This window comes from Loxodonta africana, chromosome 7, assembly GCF_030014295.1.
Source record: "Loxodonta africana isolate mLoxAfr1 chromosome 7, mLoxAfr1.hap2, whole genome shotgun sequence".
NCBI classification, from domain to species: Eukaryota; Metazoa; Chordata; class Mammalia; order Proboscidea; family Elephantidae; genus Loxodonta; species Loxodonta africana.
Window position 1 is genome coordinate 83,449,003 of NC_087348.1, and position 20,932 is coordinate 83,469,934.

The following is a 20,932-nucleotide window of genomic DNA, read 5'->3' on the forward strand; positions in this document are numbered from 1 at the left end:
AAAAAATACATATTTTTAGAGGTACAGGCTGTCATCAATTATATCTCTCAGTTACCATATTTATTAATTGATCTATTTATTCATCAATACATATTTATTGTATATAATATTACAGATACTTGTTATGTGCCAAAGATGCAATGAAAAAGACAGCAAACAGGGTCTGGGTTCTTTAGAAGGAAAGATATGTTAAACAGCGGTTATATTATCATGTGACAAGTGTTGTAACAACCAAGGGTAGCTACCTGTATACATGAACATTCATTTACTTGTAAATAAAAATAAGTAAATAATTCAGCATGACCTGTGTCACTGGTTAGAGTACCCACTAGTGAGTTCAGAAAGAAATCAGAACAGTACCTTCCCCCTGCCCCAAAAAAAGCAAAAAACCAAACCTGTTGCTGTCGAGTTAATTTTAACTCACAGCGGCCCTATAGGACAGAGTAGAACTGCCCCATAAAGTTTCCAAGAAGCACCTGGTGGATTCGAACTGCCATCCAAATGGTTGGCAGCAGTAGCTTTTAACCACTTGGAGAAGATACACATAAAGATGTAAGTAAAATTGTGCTGTAAATATATAAATTTATTTATGAGGTACTCTGAAAGACAAATGGAACACAATTCTACTAAATTAAAAAAATGAAATTCTTAATAGTTCTTAATAGAGTAGTTGTGTTTAAGGTGTGTCCTAAATTTTGAAGCCAGAGCTTGTTAAAACTTGGAGTCATATAACAGCTGGTATAGGTTTGTAAAAATATATTGAGGAGAAGAGGTATTGTGTAGTTGGAATTGAGGCTGGCAAACAGGCAGGGGTAAAAAAAAAAAAAACCTGAAAACTTTCTAAAATATGTTAATAATTTGGCTTTTATCATCTAGAATTGGTAACGACTTAATCGCTTGTAATTAAATATATAAAAAGGGACAGACAGTAAAGAAAAAAAAAATTAGAAAGATTTCTTAAGCTATTGATGAATTGAGAAAATAACTACAAAACTACTGTTTTCTTGTCAGACAAAGAGCAAATACCTCACCAATTCTCACAAAACCATACCTTGAAATGGTGTTGTATTTCTGATAGAAACAGACAGATAAATGAGAAAGAGTTAGGGTATCTTTTTCACTAAGGTCATACTTGATTACTTTAGCACATTCTCCTTCCCCTTGAATATCTTGTGCAATGTTGACCTTATCTGTTTTGTTTTTAGGCTATAAACCAAGGGGTTAAGGACAGGGGTTAAGAAGAGGAAGAGATTTGCCATGGTTACATGCAGAAGAGGAGATGTAAATGTACCAAACCTATGAATTAAGGCAAGCACGATGAGTGGCACATAAAAGATGAAGACAGTAAAGATGTGGGAAACACAAGTATTGAGTGCCTTGAGCTGACCACTTTTTGAGGCAATACCCAGCACTGTTTTCAAAATTAGGATGTATGAAATTATAATGAATGTAGAGTCAACTCCAAAGGAGCAGAGGACAAGGCATAAGCCATAGATGCCATTGACTCTGACAGGGCCACAAGCCAACTTCATAACATCGGGGTGGTAGCAGTAACAATGGGATAGAATGATACCCTTACAGAAGGACAATCGCTTGAGTAGGATTGACAATGGGGCCATCAATGCCACAGCTCTAGTCACAGCCACAAGTCCCATTCCAGTAATCCTAGGAGGGGTTAAGACCACAGTGTAGTGCAGCAGGTTGCAAATAGCTACAAAGCGATCAAAAGCCATGGCCAGCAGGATGGCTGATTCTATGGAAGAGAAAGTATGGATGAAGAACATCTGTGTTAGGCAGCAGTGGAACTCAATCTGTCTGTGATTCAGGAGGAAGACATTAAGTACCGTGGGTAGAGTTGTTAAAGACAGACCCACATCTGTAGCTGCCAACATAGATAGGAAGATATACTGAGGCTCATGAAGGCTGGAAGTGGTTTTGATAACAAAGAGGATGGTGCAGTTCCCTAGGAGGGCAATTAGGTATATGACACCCAGTGGGAAAGAGATCCATATTAGTACAGTCTCCAGTCCAGGGATGCCTGTTAGAAAGAGAATAGGTGGCTGAAACCAGCTACTATTTATAAGCTCCATGAAGATATTTCTCGGAGGCCAGCCCAAACCAGTTTCCAGTTGTTCCTATGGGGAAAAAAAAAGGAAAAAAAAATTACAGATTTAAAGATAATGCATTTAACTTCTCTTGAGAAACACTAACTTCTCTTTGACAACACTAATCTTTACATCTTTGGAAGTTTCCAACCCTTTCTGAATAACTATCAGGAGTTAGAATTTGGAAAACTGCTATAAAATGTAAAAGCTAGTAGAGTTCCTTCGGCCTAGAACACTCAATCATTGATCAAGTGACAATGAAAATTAAGAACCTAATTTTCTTTTGTATTATAAATCTTAGAAAAATTTCATCCTCAGACCTCTTTATTTTTTCATAGCTTAGTTTACCTATGTTTGAATCTACTTTTATATTGTCTTTTTTTTTAATTTTATTGTGTTTTAAGTGGAAGTTTACAGCTCAAGCTAATTTCTCATTCAAAAATTTTTAACACGTATTGTTTTGTAACATTAGTTGCAATCCCAACAATATGACAGCACGCTCCTCCTTTCCATCCCAGGTTTACTGTGTCCATTCATCCACTTCCTGCCCCTTTCTGCCTTCTTGTCTTGCTTTTGAACAGGAGTTGCCCTTTTGGTCTCACATATTTGTTTGAACTAAGAAGCACATTCCTCAGGTGTGTTATTTTTGTTTTATAGACCTGTCTAATCTGTATGAAAAGTGGGCTTTGGGAATGGTGTCAGTTCTGATTTAGCAGAGTGTTCAGGGACGATAGTCTCAGGGATTCTTTCAGTCTCTGTCAGACCAGTAAGTCTGGTCTTTCTTCAATGAATTTGAATTCTGCTCTACATTTTTCTCCCTCTTTATCTGTGACTCTGTTGTGAGCCCTTCAGAGCCGTCATTGGTGGTAGCCAGGCACCATCTAGTTCTTCTGGTCTCAAGCTGCTGGGGTCTCTGGTTCATGCAATCCTTTAGTCCTTTGGGATAATATTTTCCTTGTGTCTTTGGTTTTCTTCATTCTGCTTTGCTCCAGAAGAGTGAAACCAATAGGTGTATCTTAGATGGCCACTTGTAGAACATTTTCTTTATGAACTGTGTTATGTCAATTGACCCAGAGGTGCCCAGAGACTATGGTCCCCAGCCCCCAGACCCAGCTACTTGGTCCCTCAAAGTGTTTGGATGCATCTAGGAAACTTCTATGCTTTTGCTTTGGTCTAGTTTTGCTGACTTCCCCTACATTGAGTGTTGTCTTTCCCTTCGCCAAAGTTGACACTTGTCTGCTACCTAGTTAGCGACTTCCCCTCCCCCCTCCCCCTTTAATCATCAAAGTATGTATTTTTCTGTGTCTAAACCTTTTCTTGAGTTCTTATAATAGTGGTCTCATACAATATTTGACCTTTTGTGACTGACTGACTTCTCTCAGCATAATGGCATCCAGATTCAACCATGTTGTGAGACGTTTTAAGGATTCATCACTGTTCTTTAGTGTTGCTTAATATTCCATATAAGGTTGCTATGAGTTGGAATCAACTCGAAGGCAGTGGGTTTGGTTTGGTTTTGGTATGTACCATAATTTTTTTATACATTCATCCGCATATTCAGTCAGTTTTGCTGAAAATCTAAAAGAAGTTCCTGCACTTTCTGCCATATCAACTTCATACCTATAAATATTCAGGCATCTGTATACATGAGCATATTTCTACCTGAAGAAAGAAAACAGAATATTTCAATAGCCCACCTAAATCACAAGTCATTAAAAAACAAAACAAACTTACATATGACACTATTCTTCTAAGCCATTTGATTTATCTTTCTAAGTGATATGTTAACTTTTCAAGAGGATAATCATCAAAATATGAGCAAGTGATACAATAATCATAGTGAGTATTGTCATTACTTCTTAGATTTTGACTTAGAACAGTATAAAACATCAACAGATAACTTCTTGAAAAAAACTGAAATATGTTTTGCATATCAAAATGTAAATAAAACATGTTTAAAACCACAAATATCCTGTATCTTAGTAAACATCTTTAAAATGGCATAATTGGAGGAAAGGTATATTATTTATGGTGGACTGAATAACTTTTATGTATTTTGTTTAAAATTGCTGAGTTTACCATGCCAGAAAAAAAAGATAAAGGTGTAACTACATTTGGTTGCTTGGGAGGCAGGTAATATAACTGAGCTACACTGTTATCTTGAAGAACATGAAATCAAGATACAATATCTTTTGTAGGATTGTGTTCTTTGAAAATATGGCCAAAAAAAAAATGGAAATAAATTAGTGATTCCTTCTGAAGGACAAGGGCCTACAATTTTTATTCTCAGCCAAAATTATAACTTCTGTACTGCTTTAGAACCCTGTACATGCAAATATACAAAATATTATTTTTTATAGATGCAATTGTATCTTTGAAGACCAAATCCCAGATAAATCTTAATTTATATATTTTCATCCACTGATGTATCTGTCTATTCTGGTTCTTGCTTCCACTCACATATCCTTGACATCAAGTGCCTACTATATCCTCCTATATTTTTTCATGGTGTGAATGGTAAAAATTAATATACAAAGCGTGCCCTCTTATCTAAGGGTCTGAGTCACAAGCAGCATTCACAACCCCTAATAAAAAGTCAGACTTCCCAGGAATTTAGAATAATAAATAAAATATATTCTGTTTTTTTTTTTTTTTTTTTAGCTTTACACATGGAAAATTACGATCACTCATTATGAAAAGAAACAGGCATAGTGGATAAAATGCTGGGGCAACCAACCTCGCCATGTACATATACTACACATAGTCATAGTCATTCAACACACTGCTGCTCACTACACTAAGACAAAACACTCTACACAGTATATATATCACACACTTCATTTACACCTACACAAATAAATATACTACAGGTTCATATACGCACATATAATCACCTTTACTCCCTTTGCTTCAGCTATATTTCGGAACATCTTGGAATTCACTTTCTTCTCCTTTATTTTCACCTTTTCCTTATGTTTTTAGCACTGACCTAGCCATTACTAGTGCTACCACTAGCTTCAATACCACCTTCAAAACCACTGTGACTACCAATATAAAATTCATGTATATTCTTAGTACAGAGTGCTGCCTATTTTGTTTTTTTTTTAAATCTCTTATGCCCCATAGCCCAACACTCTCCAATAAGAATTCCTTTTCTTTCAACTAATTTAGATTTTTCTCTACTCACTCTCCATTCTAGTTAGTTTTGTTACTTCATTTCACCATGTATAACTAACTCATTCCTACATCAAAATATTTGTATGCCTTCTAATCAAATCCTCAAATGTGATCATGCCTTATCTTAACCAATGGTAATTAAATCTATTGTTTAAAAACCAGCTTACTTTTAAAATTCTATAAACAGCTTCCCATGAATATTTCATTTAATAATTTCACCAACTATTAAATCCCTAAAAAGTTTACTGCTTTTTTCCTACATTTGCAATCTACCACATATGATTTCATATTATCTTCTGTTACCTAAATGAGTTTCCCTTATTCAACTTGATTTTAAATGCTTTTAAGATTGGGCCTGCATTTTTCACATCTCTCAAAAGTGTAGCCCAACAGTGCTTGGGTACAGATGGTACCTAATAAATTTTGTTTAAATTAAAAAAAAAATACTAGTTCAGAGACTCCTACTGAATCATATGTTTTCTAAACCCCTAACAAAGACATAAAACTCATCGGTTGTCCTAGGATCCATTTAAACTGTGATGCAGGAAATGTTTAGGTCTTCATCCCAAATGAGGTTCATTTTGAGCTGAACAGTAGATACCACTAAACTTAAAGGAGAAGAGTAAAGTCGTATCATCAGGTAGGGAATATTCATTTTGCTATTTATGTCTGATAGGTCTCCAATTATCCTTGCACTAGATTTCCATTTATCTGTCTGGTGGATTACCCAAAGAATATTTCTGGAGATCCAAAAACATTCAACTACTCCAATGGACTATAATCTACTTCTAATCTCTAAAAAAATCCTTTAAATCCTTTTCTTGGCTGTCTGGTGACAACTTGGTGTTTTCTTAAACATACGGTTTTTCCAGCCTTCTCCTAGTACAAGGAATCCCCATCATTAAAGCTTGAACTCCTATAAACTTCTTCAGTCCTGGATTAGTACTTTCACATTTTCTCACTTCCTTTACCTTCCCTCTATAGGGACACTGAGATTCTATGATTTTTCATTCTGCTGCATGTCTAAAGAACATTTTATTTAATCATCTCCTAAAGATGGTGCTCCATCTCTGTTGTTTTCATGAAAATAATTTCAACAGTTAACTTTAAGTGTACCATCTCCTCATCGTGTAACCAGCACCTGCAGTAAGGGTTGGCGGTGAGTTCAGGAGTACTGTTCTTCTCTTTCAGTTCTTTTCTTTCACCACCCTTGGAATAGGCAGAGAATGGATGGCTTCTTAAGAGATATAAGAAATCTCTGAGAGTGCATATGCCTGACATTTAGAGTTATTTGTTGCAGCTAATGAAGTCTCCTAGAGAGAAAGGACCAGAGAGAGTTAATCAAAATATTCCCATGAGATAGTAGTTTCAACATGCTGTACATAAGATGCTATAAAAACAAATTAATTATAACCAAGGCCATGCCAAAACTTTTCCAACTCCAGAACACTTGTAATTTACCACACATTTAAACATGAAACTAGTTGTATCTCTACTGTCTACCACAAACACATGATAAGCTGTTCTTTGAAAGTGATTGTTTCTGATAAACCACTTGGTTTGGATCATTCTTAAAGTGAATCTCTTCTAAATATTATTCTCTAATTGATTTCTGTGAAACTAATATTTGGAAATTATCTCTTCCATTACCATTGTTATTGTTTTTGTCGTTAGGTGCCCTTGAGTTGATTCTGACTTATAGTGACCTTATGTACAACAGAACAAAACTCTGCCTGGTCCTTTGCCATTCTCAAAATCATTGTTACGCTTGAACCCATTGTTTCAGTGACCATATCAATCCGTCTCGTTGAGGGTTTTCTTCTTTTTCTCTGACTCTCTACTTTACCAAGCATGATGTCCTTTTCCAGGGACTGGCCCCTCCTGATAACATGTCCAAAGTATATGAGACAAAGTCTGGCCATCCTTGCTTCTAAGGAGCATTTCATTTGTACTTCTTCAAAGACAGATTTGTTCCTTCTTCAGGCAGTCCATGTATAGTCAATATTTTTCACCAACGGAATAATTCAAAAGCATCAATTCTTCTTTGGTGTTCTTTACTTATTGTCCAGCTTTTGAATTCATCCAGGTTTTAATAACCATTGTTATTAGTTCTCATTATTATACTGTTTTGCAAGATTACAATGTTCTAGATATGAGGAAAGGAATAGGACTATTTATGTTATTTTCAGTTAGTGTTGCCTCTTTAAAGGTTTTAGGTTCCTCCCTTCCTTGTTTCCCATAAATCTGTTGGTTGTAACTACTTTTTCCCTTTTCTTTCAAGGTTTTATTATTTATTTCCTAATTTATCCAGAATGTCCAGAACAGTGACTGTTGTTCAAATACATTGAATCAATAAAGAGTGAATGGATGGGCAATTCTGCTTTTGGCCGAAATGGAGTTATAAGAATTTAATTTACCCTCCCACCTGAAATAACCAAACTAATGAAATAAAATGTATAAACCAACATTTTTTAAGGTACTGAATATATGGCAACAAAAGATAATTCTTTCTTAGAAACAGGAAAACAAATGTAATAAGTCCTAAGATTTCCCCAGTTACTGCCTTGAGAGAGATTCCCAGTCTCAGAACAGGGAGGGGAAACTCCCTGAGCTGAGGACCATTGATGAGAATCCAACGAGAGGAAAGCACCTAATCTTTCAATAAAAACCAAATCTGCTGCCATTGAGTCTACTCATACTCACAGTGACCCGACAGGACAGAATAGAACCACCCCATACAATTTCCAAGGAGTGCCTGGTGGATTCGAACTGCCAACCTTTTGGTTAGCAACCACAGCTCTTAACTATTATGCCATCAGGGTTTCTGATCCTATATATAGAAGACCCTAAAGATTACACACACACACACACACACACACACACACACACACACACAAACTGCTGGAACTAATACAAGAATTTAGCAACATTGCAGCGTAGAAGATGAACATATATAAATCAGTTGGGTTCCTCTACACTAACAAAGACTACTGCAAAAAAGAAATCAAGAAAATGATACCATTTACAATAATTGCCGAATTGATAAAATATCTAGGAACTAACCAGGGGCATAAAATAATTTAAGAATGAAACTTGTAAAACACAATTACAAGAGACTAAAAGATGCCTATAAATATGGAAAGACATACCATGTTCATGGATTAGAAGACTTAATGTAGTGAAAATGTCAATTCTATAGACACAACATAATCCCTATCAAATCCCAAAAACATTCTTTACCGAAATTAAAGAACTAATTGCCAACTTCATATGGAAAGGAAAGAAACCTCAAATAACCAAAGCAATACTGAAGAAAAAGAACAAACCAAGAAGCCTCATGCTCCCTGATATCAAACATACTATTTAGCCATCATAGTCAAAACAGTCTGGTTCAACGATGGACAAAAAGACCAGTGGAATAGAACTGAAAAACCAGAATTAAACCCAGCAATCCATGGACAAACAATTTTCGACAGGGGCCAAAGTCCTTTCAGTGGGGCAGAAACACTTCATAAATGGTGCTGGCAAAACTGGAGTCTACCCATGGATGAATGAAACAGGGCCCATACCTCAAACTATACACAGAAACAAACTAAATTTGAATCAAAGATCTAAATATTAAACCTAAAACCATAAATTTCCTGGAAGAAAACATAGGGAGAAAACTATGGGACCTAATCTTTTCTAAAAATGGGATAACAAAAAACAAAAAATGCACAAATAGAAGACAAAATGGATAAATGGGACCTTTTAATAATTAAAAATTATGCACATCAAAAGACTATTAAAAGAATAAATAGAGAATCTGTAGACTGGGAAAAGTCTTGAGAAATGACTTACCCAATAAGGGTCTAATCTCTAAAATCTATAGAAAAGTGCTACAGGTCAACAACAAAAAGACAAACAACCCAATGACAAAATTGGCAAAGGACATGAACAGTACCTTCACCAAAGAGGACATCTAAGTAGCCAATAAACATATGAAAATATCTTTAGGATCATGAGCTATTAGAGAGATGCAATGAAAACTTCAATGAAAAACCTTCTTACACTGGCTAGAATAGCACTAATTAAAAACAGCATTGACAAATAACAATTGATGTTGGCAAGGATGTGGGGAGATTAGAACCCTTATCCATTGCTGGTGGGACTGTGAATTGGCACAACCGCTATGGAAAATGGTATGGTGCTTTTTCAAAAAACTTGAAATAGAATGCTTTATGATCTAGCAGTTGAACTCCTATGTATATACCCTGCCAAAACAAACAAAGGAACAAAAAAACCCATTGCTGCTGAGTTTATTCCAATTCATAGCAATCCTATAAGATACAATAGAACTGATTCACAGGGTTTCCAAGAAATGGCTGATGGATTCGAAGTACTAGGACTCCAGAGTTCTAAAAATAATGACAGGAACATACATATGCATGCCTATGTTCATTGGTGCTTTATTCACAAAAGGACATAAATGAAAACAGCAGAAGTGCCCATCAACAGATTAATTGATGAGCAAATTGTGGTACATACATACCATGGAATACTACACAGCCAGAAAGAATAATTATGAGTTCGAGAATTGCATCATAACATGAATGGTCCTGGTGGCCATAACGCTAAGTGAAATAAGTCAAGCATATGAAGATAAATGTATTTTCCCTCTTTTATAAGAAGACAAGAATAGATATATAAGGAAAGACCAACGTTCATTGATGATTACCAGGGAAAGGAGAGGCGAAAAGAAAGTATACTTGAGACCAAAGAGACATGTTATTTTTTTTGGCGATGGGAAAAGTGGCACCAATTGTGGATGTAGTAAGCACAGCACAACCAAAGTAAAAATGAGTGAGCACATACGGATGAGTATATACATATTGGTACACAGGTAGGTACAGGTGTTTACGTAGGTGAGAACAGATATAAGTACCTATGCTGTTGTTGTTAGGTGCCATCAAGTCAGTTCTGACTCATAGGAACCCTAAGTACAACAGAACGAAACACTGCCTGGTCCTGTGCCATCTTCAAAATCCTTGTCATGCTTGAGCCCATTGTTGAAGCCACTCTGTTAATCCATCTCACTGAGGATCTTCCTCTCCTTTGCTGACCCTCTACGCTACCAAGCATGTCTTTCTCCAGGGACTGATCCCTCCAGATAACATGTCCAAAATATGTGAGACAAAGTCTTGCCATCCTTGCTTCTAAGGAGCATTCTGGTTGTATTTCTTCCAAAACAGGTTTGTTCATTCTTCTGGCAGTCCATGGTATATTCAATATTCTTCACCAACACCATAATTCAAACACATCAATTCTTCTTCCATCTTCCCTATTCATCATTCCACTTTCTGTATCTATTAAAAAACAAACAAACCAAATCATTGCCACGGAGTTGATTCCAACTCATAGCAACCCTATAGGACAGAGTAGAACTACCCTGTAGAGTTTCTGAGGAGTACCTGTTGGATTCAAACTGCCAGCCCTTTGGTTAGCAGCTATAGCACTTAACCACTGCACCACCACGGTTTCCTCTGTATCTATAAAAAAAAAAATTATGTGTAAATACAAATATGAGGGTGCAAGCACATATATTTATTGAAGACAAAAATATAGATGCTCTGCAGATATAACTAAACACCTTCCAAAATTTGTTTTCTGGGTTTGAAAACTTAAGACCATTGTCTCATGGAATAACTCAGTCAATTGGCATAATGGTTCACAAAATTTATAACCAGCAACCTACTGAACTAAGTAGCATCTGGGATGTTAAAAGCTTGTGAGCGGCCATCCAGTCACAATTACAAGTCTCTATTCACCAAGAGCGAAGCAGTAAGAAGGTTACCAAAAGTTCAGAGAAGAAAAAGTCTACAGGAGCCACTACTTCACCTACTCTGAGACCAGAAGAATTACATGGTGCCTTACTACCACAACCTACAGTTCTGACCAGGGTCACAATAGATGGCCTCAGACGTAATGGGAAAAAAATGTGAAGCAGGACTCAAATTCTTATTTAAAAAAAAAAATAATAACTTGTTTAACTGGAACTGTTGAGAGCAGAGGACCCCCAAAGACTATTGTCCTGAGATGCTCCTTAAACCTAGACCTGAGGCCCTATCTACTGAGATCATCTTTTACGGAATTAACAGAGTGGCAAACAAAATAAAGGTGCTCTACTTAAAAGCCATCTGTATGAGACCAAAAAGCCAACAATTATTCAAAAGCAAAGATTAGAAGATAAGGGGGCAGGGAAACTAGAATAGTAGAAATGGAACAAACAGGACACAATGAAAGAGAATATTGACAAATTGCACTAAATGTTAACATATGTCACTGAAAAATTTGTGTGGACATTGTCAAAAGGGAACTTGATGTGTAAACTTTCACCAAAAACTCAATAAAATATTATTTTTTATTACCATTTTACCTCTCCAAGCATATATATATTACCTTGGAAGGGTAAAATGGCAATGCAAATATTTTGGGGAGTTTTAGGTTGAATAAATTGATGACAGCTAACTAGCTAGCTAGCTGATAGATAAATGACAGATATTCACACAGATGTTAAGCAAAATTAAGGTATATATTTAACTGCATATTTTGAAAATTTTGAGTTCTTACAGATACCAACTATTCTAATGAGACATTTTAATCCCCTCCCTCACATGTTATAATTGTGACTTTCTTCAGAGTCAGTGAAAAACCTGACTCACATTACGTTTAATAACTTTCCTTATCTAATTAATCTCCCTGTGTGTAACCAATCTCACATTGCTACTGTTCTCTCCCAAGTACAAATTCCCTCCTTAATCAAGTTGGGTGTGACACCCTACATAGGGTACCAATATAGGTTCATAAATTGTAAAAAATGAGCCACAGGAAAAATTATCCCTATAACTTGAACAAATAGAAAGTGAGCAACAAAAGAAAACCACAGGCACCAGAAGAAAACAAATAATAAAAATTAGAGCTGAACTACATGAAATAGAAAACAGAAAAACAATTGAAAGAATTAACAAGACCAAAAGCTGTTTTTTTGAAAAAATCAACAAAATTGATAAATCACTGGCCAAACTGACAAAAGATAAACAGGAGAGGAAGCAAATAACCTGAATAAGATGTGAGAGGGGCGATATTACAACAGACCCAACTGAAATTAAAAGAATCATATCAGATTATTATAAAAAATTATACTCAAAGAAATTTGAAAACCTAGAAGAAATGGATGAATTCCTAGAAACACACTACCTACCTAAACTAACACAAACAGAGGTAGAACAACTAAATAGACCCATAACAAAAGAAGAGATTGAAAAGGTAATCAAAAAACTCCCAACAAAAAAAAAAGCCCTGGGCCAGACCGCTTCACTGCAGAGTTCTACCAAACTTTCAGAGAAGAGTTAACACCACTACTACTAAAGGTATTTCAGAGCATAGAAAAGGGCGAAATACTACCAAATTCATTCTATGAAGCCAACATATCCCTGATACCAAAGCCAGGTAAAGGCACCACAAGAGAAGAAAATTATAGACCTATATCCCTCATGAATGTAGATGCAAAAATCCTCAACAAAATTCTAGCCAATAGATGCACCAACACATCAAAAAAATAATTCACCATGACCAAATGGGATTCATACCAGGTATGCAGGGATGGTTCAACATTAGAAAAGCAGTTAATGTAATCCACCACATAAATAAAACAAAAGAAAAGAATCACATGATTTTATCAATTGATGCAGAAAAGGCATTTGACAAAGTTCAACACTCATTCATGAAAAAAACTCTCAGCAAAATAGGAATAGAAGGAAAATTGCTCAACATAATAAAAAGCATTTATACAAAGCCAACAGCCAACATCACCCTAAGTGGAGAGAGCCTGAAACATTCCCATTGAGATCAGGAACCAGACAAGGATGCCCTTCATCACCACTCTTATTCAACATTGTGCTGGAAGTCCTAGCCAGAGCAATTAGGCTAGATAAAGAAATAAAGAGCATCCAGATTGGCAAGGAAGAAGTCAAAGTATCTCTATTTGCAGATGACATGATCTTATACACAGAAAACCCTAAGGAATCCTCCAGAAAACTACTGAAACTAATAGAAGATTTCAGCAGAGTACCGGGATACAAGATAAACATACGAAAATTAGTTGGATTCCTCTACACCAACAAAAAGAACATCGAAGAGGAAATCACCAAATCCATCCCATTTACAGTAGCCCCCAAGAAGAAAAAATACTTAGGGATAAATCTTACCAGAGATGTAAAAGACTTATACAGAGAAAATTACAGTACACTTCTGCAAGAAACCAAAAGAGACTTACATAAGTGGAAGAACATACCTTGCTCGTGGATAGGAAGACTTAACATAGTAAAAATGTCTATTCTACCAAAGCGATCTATACATTTAATGCAATTCCGATCCAAACCCCAACGACATTCTTTAATGAGATGGAAAAACAAATCACCAACTTCATATGGGTGGGAAAGAGGCCCCGGATAAATAAGGTATTACTGAAATAGAAGGACAAAGTGGCGGGCCTTACTTTACCTGATTTTAGAACCTATTTATATGGCCACAGTAGTCAAAACTGCCTGGTACTGGTTCAACAACAGATACATGGACCAATGGAACAGAATTGAGAATCCAGACATAAATCCATCCACATATGAGCAGTTGATATTTGACAAAGGCCTCAAAACAGTTAAATGGGGAAAATACAGTCTTTTTAACAAATGGTGCTGGCATAACTGGATGTCCATCTGCAAAAAAATAAAACAAGACCCATACCTCACTCCATGCACAAAAAACTAACTCAAACTAGTTCAAAGGCCTAAATATAAAATCTGAAACGATAAAGATCATGGAAGAAAAAAATAGCAACAATTTTAGGAGCCCTAAGACATGGCATAAACAATGTAAGAAACATTATTAAGAATGCAGAAGAAAAACTAGATAACTGGGAGCTCCTAAAAATCAAACACCTATGCTCATTCAAAGACTTCACCAAAAGAGTAAAAGGACTACTTACAGACTGGGAAAAAGTTTTTAGCTATGACATTTCCACTCAGTGCTTGATCTCTAAAATCTACATGATAGTGCAAAAACTCAACTACAAAAGGACAAATAGCCCAATTAAAAAATGGGCAAAAGATATGCATAGACACTTCATTAAAGAAGACATTCAGGTAGCTAACAGATACATGAGGAAATATTCATGATCATTAGCCATTAGATCAAAAACTACAATGAGATTTCATCTCACTCCAGCAAGGCTGGCATTAATCCAAAAACACAAAATAATAAATGTTGGAGAGGCTGTGGAGAGATTGGAACACTTATACACTGCTGGTGGGAATGTCAAATGGTACAACCACTTTGGAAATCTATTTGGTGCTTGCTTCAAAAGCTAGAAATAGAACTACCATAGGATCCAGTAATCGCACTCCTTGGAATATATCCTAGAGAAATAAGAGCCTTTACACGAACAGATATATGCACACCCACATTTACTGCAGCACTGTTTACAATAGCAAAAAGATAGAAGCAACCAAGGTGCCCGTCGATGGATGAACAGATAAATAAATTATGGTATATTCACACAATGGAATACTAAGCATCGATAAAGAACGTTGAGGAATCCGTGAAACATTTCATAACATGGAGGAACCTGGGAGGCACTATGCTAAGTGAAATTAGTCAGTTTCTAAAGGACAAATATTGTATAAGACCACTATTATAAGACCTGGAGAAATAGTTTAAACTGAGAAGAAAACATTCTTTTGTGGTTAAGAGAGGGGGGAGGGAGGGAAGGTGGGAGAGGAGAACTCACGAATTAGATAGTAGATAAGAACTACTTTAGGTGAAGGGAAAGACAGCACAGAATACAGGGGAGGTCAGCACAATTGGACTAAACCAAAAGCAAAGATGTTTCCTGAATAAACTGAATGCTTTGAAGGCCAGAGTAGCAGGGGCAGGGGTCTGGGGACCATGGTTTCAGGGGACATCTAAGTCAAGTGGCATAATAAATTGTATTAACAAAACATTCTGCATCCCACTTTGAAGAGTGGCATCTGGGGTCTTAAACGCTAGCAAGCAGCCATCTAAGATGCATCAATTGGTCTCAACCCACCTGGATCAAAGGAGAATGAAGAACACCAAGGACACAAGGCGATTATGAACCCAAGAGACAGAAAGGGCCACATGAACCGGAGTCTACATCATCCTGAGACCAGAAGAACTAGATGGTGCCTGGCTACAATCCATGACTGCCCTGACAGGGAACACAACAGAGAACCCCTGAGGGAGCAGGAGAGCAGTGGGATGCAGACCCCAAATTCTCATAAGACCAGACTTAATAGTCTGACTGAGGCTAGAAGGACCCCAGTGGTCATGGCCCCCAGACCTTCTGTTCGCCCAGGACAGGAACCATCCCTGAAGCCAACTGTTCAGACATGGATTGGACTGGACAGTGGGTTGGAGAGGGATGCTGGTAAGGAGTGAGCTTCTTGGATCAGGTGGACACTTGAGACTAGGTTAGCATCTCCTGCCTGGAGGGGAGATGAGAGGGTGGAGGGGGTTAGAAGCTGGCAAAAAGGACAGGAAAAGAGAGAGTGGAGGGAGAGAGCAAGCTGTCTCATTAGGGGGAGAGTAATTGGGAGTGTGTAGCAAGGTGTATATGGGTTTTTATGTGAGAGACTGACTTGATTTGTAAACTTTCACTTAAAGCACAATAAAGATTAAAAAAAAAAATGAACCACAGGAATGCAAAATATTAATAATAGAAGAAGCGGTGTGCAGGGGAAGAAGGGGCATATGGAAACTTTTGTACTCTCTGCACAGTTTTTCTGTAAATCTGAAACTTCTTTGTAAAGTCAACTCTTTTGGAAAATTTTATGTTTGTGGATCCATGTATCCAAAAAAACCAAACCCAGTGCTGTCACGTCGTTTCTGACTCATAGCCACCCTATAGGACAGAGTAGAACTGCCCCATAGAGTTTCCAAGGAGCGCCTGGCAGATTTGAACTGCTGACCCTTTGGTTAGCAGCTGTAGCACTTAACCACTCTGGAACTTAATTTTGTAATTTGACATTCGATTTTAGGCCTATATTGTTACATATTTATACAGAGTGATTAACATAATTCAATTGTTTGTATTACATACATCTCCTTAGAATTTATATGAATTCCAGAACAAGGTGCTTCTTTTTAAAGATCAATCTAAATTTTAAACTTTTAGCCAAATGGGTCAGGAATGAGATAATTAAAGATACAAATTACCAATTATTTATCAAATTTATTGCAGTAAATTAGATAACAGATAAAATGGGCAAATTTTTGGAGTACAAAAACTACCAAATTTCATTTTAGAAAAATAGATAATCTGAGTGGGTTCATGTCTATTAGAGCAATTGTAGTTGGAATGCTTCCCACAAGGAAATTACCAGATCCAGATGAATTGACTGGGTGAATACAATCAAACATTAAAAGGGAAATGGTGAATTCTATACAAACTTTTTTCAAAAAATGCTGAAGGAGGGTACCTTTCTCGAATCATTTTATGAGATAGCTTTACGTCAATACCAAACTCAGGCTATGTAATTACAAGATAAGCAAACTGCTGACCAATATCATTCATAAACAGAATTTTGTCTCTCTTCCCACAAATGTCAAATCTTGCCCCCAACTGTCCATATTTTAGATGCAAATAATCTTTCAACTTTTCTCACTGCTGACCACCATCTTGGAAACTTTTCATCTTTCAAATTCTTGGAAAAGTCTTTCTGGTGGAGAGATAAGCTACTTCATGAGGTCTGACCACTCCCTCATATATTATGCCAGAAATCTAAATTCTACTCAGGTAGTCAGCCATATACATTGAAAACAAATACACTTGCACAATGAGTTTGGATGATAATGGAAAGGTTGGAAGTTTGAGTCCATCTAGAGGTGCCTCTGAAGAAGGGGTGGTAATCTACTTCTATAAAAAAAGAGAAAAGAAAATATTATAACAGTGGAGTCAGAAAAATGTAACTGTGATTGGAGATTACAAAACAGGATAGCTCATAGAACATACAAAATCAGAGTAAAATCTAAGATGGAAAGCTTGGATCTTTAAATAATTTTGTTAAAAGTACACTCAATTGATTACACATTAATCAGAAAATACAAGTTTTAGGGATTAAGACACAGGCTTGTGATTAAGAGTGGAATTGGAGTCGTTTGCTAGTAATCAAATCTCTGCTCCATTGCTTCTAATTATAAAACTTTTGGAAAGTTATTTTGTTTATGTATACATTTTTTTTTAAACGGAGAAATATATATATGCATTTACAATATTGCCTGGGACAAGGTAAACATTCAATAAAACCCACCCACGGCCATCAAGTCGATTCCGACTCTTAGAGACCCTATAGGACAGAGTAGAACCACCCCCTAGAGTTTCCAAGGAGCCCCTGGCGGATTCAAACTGCTGATCTTTTGATTAGCAGCTGTAGCACTTAACAACTACAACACCAGGGTTTCCATAAAACATAAAAGACTACATTATTTATAATTGAATTTGCATTACCTTCTCTTTGAGGTAAAGAGAACAATAAAAAATTTAGCTCACCATATCTGAGCCTTAAAACATTGACTTAGTTTTTCAGTGCTACTATAACAGAAATACCATAAGAGGATTGCTTTAAGAAACAGAAATTTATTCTCTCACAGTCTAGGCTAGATGTGAGAATTCAGGACACCAGCTTCCGGGGAAGGCTTTAACTCTTGTAGGTTCTGGGGGAAGGCTCTTGTCATCAATCTTCCCCTGGTCTAGAAGTTTCTCAGGGCAGAGACCACAGGTGCAAAGGTCATGCTCTGCTCCTGGCGATTCTTTTTTGGTTGTACGATGTCTTTCTTTTCTCTGCTTGCTTCTCTCTTTTACATCTCAAAAGAGATTGACTCAAGATACAACCTAATGCTGTAGATTGAGTCCTGCCTTTAACATACCAAAACCCACTGCCATCGAGTGGATTCTGACTCATAGCGACCCTATAGGACAGAGTAGAACTGCCCCGTAGAGTTTCCAAGGAGTGCCTGGTGGATCTGAACTGCTGACATTTTGGTTAGCAGCTGTGTCACTTAACCACTATGCCACCATGGTTTCCACCTTTAACATAACTGCCTCTTAATCCTGCCTCATTAACATGATAGAGGTTAGGATTTACAACACACAGGATAATCATATCAGATAAGAAAATGGAAGACAACCACACGATTCTGGGAATTATGGCTTAGCCAAGTTGATACACATTTTGAGGGTGGACACAGTTCAGTTCTTGACAAGTATAAAGGTCAAAACTCATTAAAGTAATTTGGTGTGTACAGTGGCCTTCCAATACATTACTGCAGTTGGTCATGGTTTGGATCCAAAGCTTATTATCCAGTCTCAGGGATAGTGAGGACTGTTTCATCAAGTTTTTTTTTTTTTTTTTAAATGTTTTTAATAATTTAATCCCTTTATCTCAATTGTGTCACCTAAAAAATTGGGAAGATTATGATGTACCTTATAGATTTTTCTGAGGATTAATAAATATATTTACAGAGAGAGAGAGATTTTAAGGAATGATTCATGAAATTGTGTGGTGTGGGCTGTCAATTCAAAACCCTTATGCCAGGCAGACTGGAAGCTCCAGCAAGATATCTTCTCTTGTAAGTCTTAGTTTTTGCTCTTAAGGCTTTCAAATGATTGCATGAGGGCCACTCACGCTTGGAGGGTAGTCTCCGTTACTTAGAATCAACCAGTTGTAAATGTTAGACACGTTAACATAACACATTCCAAGAAGCATCTAAACTAGTGTTTAATCAAACAACTGGGCACCATAGCCTAGCCAAATTGATACATAAAATGAATCATTGCAGTAACTCATTTGAAAATCTGTATTTATATCAGTATACAATTTAGAATTCTTAACTCACAATGTGGACAACAACAAAATAAAACAGAGTAGTAGGGGAATAGCTGTTGCATGACATGAAATAGTAGTAGCAGGAATAAAAACAGCAAACTGTGAAACCAATTGTTTCACCAAGTTTTTTTTTTAGTAATTTAATCCCTTTACCTCAATTCTGTTGTCTAAAAACTGGGAAGATTATGATATATCTCACAGGCTTCTTCTGAAGATTAATAAAAAAAATTCTTGCTGAGTGTTTCCACAGTTCCTAACATATAAGAGGCATCTGATAGACATAAGCTATTATTACTATTACATTCTGTGGTGATTATTGTATTATTAGTAGTAAACATATATAAACACTAAATATAAACTCTAAAACTAACAACTTTTCTGAAAACATGTTTATAATCTTATGGTATGAATGTTAATATCAGCTTTATCATAACCAAAGCTATATAAAAATAAAATCTCTATCAATTGATGATGGATAAGTAATCTGTCATATATCATACAACACAATAGAACTCCACAATAAAAGAAAGGAATTCTGAATACTTGCTACAAGACTGAATCTCAAAAACAGAAAACTACATTATTTAAAATTTAATTTGCATTACCTTCTCTTACAGATAAAACTATAGGACAGAAATCAGATCAGTGGTTGCCTAGGACTTGGGGGTGTGGGATTGAACTGACCAAAAAGAGGCATAAGGAACCTTTTTGGGATGATGGAAATATTCTATGTTTTGATTGTTGTAGTGGTTACATGACTACAAACACTTTTCAAAACTCATCGAACTATACTTTTAAAGAGAGTGAATTTTTCTATTTACAATTATGGCTACGTAAATCTTTCATAGAAATATAAGTGACAAAAACAGGTATAAATTAAACATATCATTACAATTAAAAAGTTTTGAGGAAAACTACACATATTAATTGAATCTAAATGTGTACATTATATCACCCATGTTACTTTGGTGATTTTCTACTTTTATTTACAATACAAATGTTTTTCAATAATTGCATAACCAATTCATAATCTCTTGATAAAGAACAGCAAGAAGGGAGAAGATAAAGAGATTTGAAACTAAAAAATACATATACGAATCCTGTCCATTGTTATTGCCTAAAAATTGGCAATATCATTTAACCTTTGTGTATTTTAAGGTATCCATGTATGTAATGAAAAATTATATTTATTTCAAGTACTAGCAGATAAATTAAACTAGATACATATTTATATTTCTTGGTCATAGTAATAATATCTGATTTTGTTTGTCCTGTTCTTTTAGGCTCCTTAAACTGGGATGGGGGTTTGAACGAGAAAGCGAAGATATAGATACAGACTTATAGTAAATATTTTCATATTGTAGTTGCTATTGGTATTATTTTTTGGTGTTAACTAAGTTATCACAAAAGTCTCTTTCTTTCTACAATTACTGATTGTCTATACCTCCAGTTCATTTTTTTTTGTTTTTATACCTCCAGTTCATAGGTCATAGTGTGAGTTTTGGGAAAGAACCTAGTTTGTTTGTCTTTATCACTGTTTTGTAAATGATCCAATTAGTCCAATCTTCCTACGCTGCTGACTCCATTACTTGACTATGTAACTGAACAATAGCTAAATAATAAACGAGAATAAACAATAGTGGAAATGGACTAAAATAATGGTTACTCTTTTAGCAAATATTTCAAAAAGCGCCATTAGCAAAATTTACC

The 20,932-nt window shown here is 36.0% G+C and overlaps 1 protein-coding gene across 1 annotated transcript; it reads right to left on the reverse strand.

The window, feature by feature from the left end:
- Window positions 1-805: 805 nt before the first annotated feature.
- LOC100676660 (olfactory receptor 51I1-like) lies at window positions 806-3,364 on the reverse strand. Its single transcript, XM_003421552.3, has one exon. The coding sequence runs from the start codon at window positions 2,088-2,090 to the stop codon at window positions 1,137-1,139; it is 954 nt and encodes a 317-aa protein (XP_003421600.2). The 5' UTR covers window positions 2,091-3,364; the 3' UTR covers window positions 806-1,136.
- Window positions 3,365-20,932: the final 17,568 nt, after the last annotated feature.